General features: G+C 38.7%; 1 protein-coding gene across 4 annotated transcripts in view; it reads left to right on the top strand.

Annotated features, from left to right (window-relative positions):
- Positions 1–6,100, top strand: part of STRIP2 (striatin interacting protein 2) — a 50,734-nt gene that overhangs the window by 30,946 nt on the left and 13,688 nt on the right. For all 4 annotated transcript variants that reach the window (XM_081800107.1, XM_081800109.1, XM_081800108.1 and 1 more), the window contains one exon: positions 564–630. In XM_081800107.1, the coding sequence (XP_081656233.1) occupies positions 564–630 (67 nt within the window). The remainder of the gene's footprint in view (positions 1–563; positions 631–6,100) is intronic.

Below are 6,100 nucleotides of genomic sequence, written 5' to 3'. Positions count from 1 at the left end.
TATTACCATTCTTGAGCTACTAGATTGGCCCAGCTGCAGGAAGCTGCCTCTGTCTTAAGCTTCCTTCAAGAATGTCTTCCGTGATCATTTCCCAGAGCTCCTGGCTTTCAGAAACATTTGGTAAAGGACATAGGAAAGGTCTTCATTTCATCCTCACGTCCACAGACTGTTACTAAGTGGGTTAAGTTTGGGCAGCATCTCTGGGAACACAGTTCACACATATACACAAGCATACACTTAAATGCAAAGACAGAAGTGCACCTGTGTCCGTACTCTTTAAAGAAGAAAGGAGAGAGGTGGCTACACCAGAGGCTCTCTTGCTGCTTTCTTTTGCATCTGCTAGATGGGGGCTGGCCTGAAGGAACTCGGTCGGTTCCTCTCGTGACTGTGAGGAGAGGAGACTGGAGCTGGAGTTGCCTGGCACCACAAACCCTCAGTTTCAGCTGAGGTCACTAAGCAATTTGGGAAATAGATGGGGCCTGCTGGAGAGAAATAATTCCTGCCATTTCAGATACTGCCATTTCCATTTCCCTAAAACCGGCCCCTTTCTTTGCATTTTGCAGCATCTCGGTCCTGGATTACCCTTGCTGTACCATCCAGGATTTGCCGGAGCTTACTACAGAGAGTCTGGTAAGCAGAGGGGGACTTGGTAGCTTTTGAAATTGCCAGATGGCAGCGGCTGGTATTTGCTCTTCCATTTCTTCTCCAGCCTTCTAATGCCCTGGTTTGGGAGTCTCACATCAATAAAGGCATATTGGCAAGAGCACAGAGGCAGTGGGTGTTTAGAGCTGCTGACCCAGTTGAGAAAAATTTGGGAAAACTGAGCATAGCAATTTGCAGAGAAGAGAAAAGGGTCAGTGACAAACACTAAGGAGGAGAGGGAATTTAGAAAGATAATGGGACTGAAATTGAATGTGAACATCTGTGCTAAATGGCAGAAGAAGCTCCACTGGTCTATTCCAAACAACGATCTGTCTCCTTTCCGCTATGCTATAGGCTATTCACTTTTCATTTTCATATAGATTATAAAACCCAGGAGTGTGTACTTCAGAAAGTATCTTACCTAGGTCTCTTTAAGCCAGAAGTTGGTAACAGCCACAGAATGACCCAGAAATTTCTTCATCCTGGAAACTTTAGGCAAATCAGAAAAGTCCCTCAGAATTACTTTGAATTTCATGAAACTAACTGATCAACAGCATACTGAAGTTCAACTGTCTGCCTCCTTAGATATATACTCAAGTCCACGCCCTCACCCTGTTGCCTTGTACTTGGATATCTGTATCTGTTCTTCCATTTGACTGAAAACTACTTGAAGGAAGAGATGGTATCATCTTCAATTTTATATCCCCAGAGTCTAGCACTATGTTTGGTACATGAAAGGAGCTCATGTACTAAATGATTGGATGGTCGCACCCATGTGTCCCACAGCCCTTTGCCCCCCAACTTTAATACCTGTGAAATGTTGCATCAGGAAAGTGTATTAGGCACAAATAGAATGATACCTTCTGTGGTACAGGTTTTATAGAACCATAGGATTCTTGGCTGGAGGGGACCTGAGAGCCATTTAGCCCAATCCCCTATTTCAAAGATGAGAAACCAGAAGGCCCAATGGATGAAGTGACTTGTCATGGTCCACTCCTCATAAATGATAGATCCTGAATTAGAAAAAGACCCATGTTCTAAGATATTAAGTCTAGCACCCTTTTAGCATCAGGGCAGAGATTTCCTATCTCACTTAGATGTAGCCTCAGTGGCCAAGGAAGCTGGGAACTTCTTATCCCTGCAGAGGGAAGTAATAAGTTGTCTAATAACCCTGTTTATGCACATGATGTTATTCAGTCTTTAAAATAACTGTATAAGCTTGGTATTACTGTTTTATAGATGGAGAAGTTAACTGCCAAAACCTTACAGTTGAAAGTAGCAGAGCCAGGGTGGAGACTTACATCCCTGCCATTCAGAGTTAGAATGAAGAATGCACTTTCTCACAGAAAACAGTGGTGAACAGCCTTAAAATGCTACTATTAGTTGGGTATTTCAAAACGTAAAGTTAGCTTTTATGGTTGAAATCTATTTCTTGATACAGTATGTTCTCTTTTCTCAATCCCATATGTAGGAAATTGATGGGAACTGTACCTCCAAATCTCTTCTGATTTACCTTTGGGGATATGAACATAAAATTATTGAAATAATTGTTATGCCTCTGAGAAGATTTTATTGTTATCCTTGAGCAGGTGAAAGCACCTATCTATTCTAAATAAGAAACCTATTGGTGCTAGGTGTTCTCCTTTCTGCAAAGCGACAGTGGCACCTGGTGGTTCCATTTGGTAACTACAGATTTTTGTTGTTGGCTTAAATTTACCGTGTAAGTACTTCCCCTGAGCCTAATCATGGGCTTAAGTAACTAGCAAGTTTACTCCATATAGGTCCTCAATATAATGCTTTGTTTATCTAAACTGATGGCTTCTGTACTCAGAGAAGACTAATGTTTATATGAGTAAAATGCATCTCTTTTCCAGGCTCAGTAAATTAATTGTAAACAGAAAATATACTGGCTTTTATAAATGTGGAGGGTTTTCTTTAAATAATATTTCAAGTTTTTTTTCCTGGTTATAAAATCAGTATATACTATTGCAGAAAATTGGATAAATACAGGAAAATATTGGGAAGAAAACAAAAATACCTTAATTATACTACCTACATGTAACAACTGTTAAGATTTTCCTATAATCACCATATATATGTACATATTAATTCATATATGTACACACATACATTATTTAAGAAAATAAGGACTTTGTATGTTTCAATTCACATGATAAAATTTAAATGTTCACAATGTGACTTTGAACATATTTGAAAACATGACTTTTAATAGGTCCCCATAATATTCTCCTTAATTTTTAAAAATGATTGCTCTCTACTAATGTTGGGCATTTATTTCAATATTCTCTGTGTAACTCCAAATTCTAAAGTCTTCCCATTTTGTCAAAATACTTAGCTCTACAATAGGCCATCCTTACCCATGTACTGAGAAGTTTCCCTACCCACCTGTTACAGGAAGGCTTACGATTTCTGTATCTCCAAATGTCTATATTCAAATTCAATCCACTAAAGTAGGAAAACATTAAATTCCAAATATGAGGGAAGGATGGTGAGTGTATGGTTGTGTGGAAGATAGATATGGTCTTTGGAAGAAGGTTGCTAGAAAAGGCAGTGGATATGGCTTCAACAAGTATTGTAGAATGCTCAGCATTTTTTTTAGGGCAGTGGTATAAAAAGTAGGGTGTGCAAGATAATGCTTTGGGGGATGGAATATTTTGATCTTTTGTATGTATCAATATCCTTTTTACTTTCTATATTTATGTGTATATTAGAATATACGTAATGTCATTACAATAATGCATTTTTTTTTTAAAGATTTTATTTATTTATTTAATTGACAGGGAGAGAGAGAGAGACCGTGTGAGAGGGAACACAAGCAGGGGGAGTGGGAGAGGAAGAAGCAGGCTTCTGGCCAAGCAGGGAGCCCGATGCGGGGCTCAATCCCAGAACCCTAGGATCATGACCTGAGCTGAAGGCAGTCGCTTAACCAACTGAGCCACCCAGGCGCCCCGACAATAATGCATTTCTAACTTAGAAGTAAATGTGTATATTTAGTAAATGTGCAATAAAAAAATTTTTCTAGAAACCACTACTTTAGACTATGTTGAAATGAGGGTAAGGTTGTAGGTCTGCTTGCTTTGGGGGCCTATTGGTCCTAAAGAGAAATCATACAGATTACACCCCATCCTCCTTTCCTCTCCTATCTTACAGAGATTCGGACCAAAAAAAATGTGGAAAGTTCTGTGTAAATCTATTGTCACTGCTGCAAAGCCAACCCAGAGTTCAAAATGCTTGTTTTTTACTGCAGAATGTGACTTAGTAACAGTAGCTTCACATACAAAGAAGGGCATATTTTGAACAATGTAGATGCTCAAGTAGGCCTATAAATTAAGAATGGGGGAATGAGAAAAAGTAGTATTTATGGAATCACTGAGTGTCAGAGCTAGAAGTTTCTTAGTATCTTGCCGAATTCCATCCTTTACTGATGAGGAAATGGGTAGAGTGGTGAAGTGTTGTCTAAAGCCTTATAGCTAGGTAAGAGTCAAAACAATGCGTCAGAATTTGCATGACCTAGCCATTTGCAAAGAAACATTTGGCATTTCCTTTTAGATATATGCAAGTGAAATTATTAAGTTAATTTTTAAAAGGCAGTTCATTGCAAAATTCCTCAAATTTGGGTTTGATTTATATTCAGGAAGACCTATAAAAACACATATCGCTTAAATTTACGTACCTGATCCTTTCATCGATCCTTATTAAATTTTGTTTTTATAACTTCCTAATCCAGATATTTTTGGATATCCCAGAAAACTTTTGTCATTCTTGTTTTGGTTTTTGTTTTCTTATTGGAATATAATCATGTTCAAGTATGAAGGTCTCTAGCATTCATTTCAGGCATTATTTAACCAATAATTTTATGACCTTATTAAATAAAGTCTTCTGACATTCACCATCACTATTTAAAATCAATATTGCCTTTAGCATTATTGTTTCTCTCTTCTAGATATAATGTGAACACATAAGGTATTTATCCATGTACTATGACATATGCCTATATATAGGAAGGACCATGGATAAATGTTTTTTAACATTTTATCAGTTTTTCTGTTAAGTCACCATTTCTGTAATGGGTACTAGAGGAGATTAGAGTCTCTGGAATTCTTTTTTTTTTTAAGATTTATTTATTTGAGAGAGAGAGCGCATGTGCACACGCTGGCACACGCAAGTGAAAAGAAGAGCAGAGAGGTACAGAGAGAATCTCAAGCAGCCTCCATGCTGCGCACAAAGCCTGATGCGGGGCTCTATCTCACAAGACTGAGATCACTACCTGAACCGAAACCAAGAGTTGGACCCACTCAACCGACTGCCTCACCCAGTCGCCCCTCTGGAATGATTTTTCAAACTCACATGCCCAGATCCCTCTCCAGAGCACAAAGAGTTTGTCAAAACTCCCCAGATGATTTTGAGATTTTCTCTTCTCCTTCCTCCTTTTTTACTCACACCACTTAAGAATTATAGCTCTCTTTTATGATATCTGGGCCCTTAATCTAGCAGTAACTTAATTGTCAGAAATCCATATGATAAGGGAATTATTCTATAATGATTTGGGAAAAGAAAGTTTAAGCTAGAAATATGAATTCATTTTCAGTTGTGTCAACCATAATAATGGAATGAATCAAAAGAATCATTTACCAAGAAGTGGTTATTATTGTGAGTTTTCAATCAGTAAGTGTTAAAACCTAGCAAATGTTTTTTCAAATAGGTTCAAATAAATGCAGGGCTGACATGGCATGAAAATCTGAAGCCTAAAGCAAAGAAATAGACTAGTTTGTAAGTATAGAAAAAGCAGGGGCACCTGGGTGGCTCAGGCGTTAAGCGTCTGCCTTCAGCTCAGGTCATGATCCCAGGGTCCTGGGATTGAGCCCCGCATCGGGCTCCCTGCTCGGTGGGAAGCCTGCTTCTCCATCTCCTACTCCCCTTGCTTGTGTTCCTGCTCTCGCTATCTCTCTTTCTCTGTGTCAAATAAATAAATAAAATCTTTAAAAAAAAAAAAAAGTATAGAAAAAGCAGACAGAACTACAGCTCTAAGTTATCTTGAGCAAGTTTCCTGTAGGCTATAGGAGTTCCACATACAAAAGGAAGAGTTTGGGCCATCAGATGAGCATAAACTTTTCCAAAACTCCCGTGGATTCATTATATAACAACCAAGCTAATATTAGTAATTCTGATTTTCAGTGAAGAGCTGGTTTTCTTTCTTTTTTTTTTTTTTAATTTTATTATGTTATGTTAGTCACCATGCAATACATCATTGGTTTTTGATGTGGTGATCCACGATCCATTGTTTTCATATAACACCCAGTGCTCCATGCAGTACGTGCCCTCCTTAATACCCATCACCGGGCTAACCAATCCCCCCTCCCCCTTCCCCTCTAAAACCCTGTTTGTTTCTCAGAGTCCATAGTCTCTCATGGTTCATCTCTCCCTCCAATCCCCCCCC

The sequence above is a fragment of the Leptonychotes weddellii genome, chromosome 12, assembly GCF_054177405.1.
Source record: "Leptonychotes weddellii isolate Sample4059 chromosome 12, ASM5417740v2, whole genome shotgun sequence".
NCBI lineage: Eukaryota > Metazoa > Chordata > Mammalia > Carnivora > Phocidae > Leptonychotes > Leptonychotes weddellii.
Note: the sequence above shows the minus strand (reverse complement) of the source record. Positions and strands in the feature narration are given on the sequence as shown.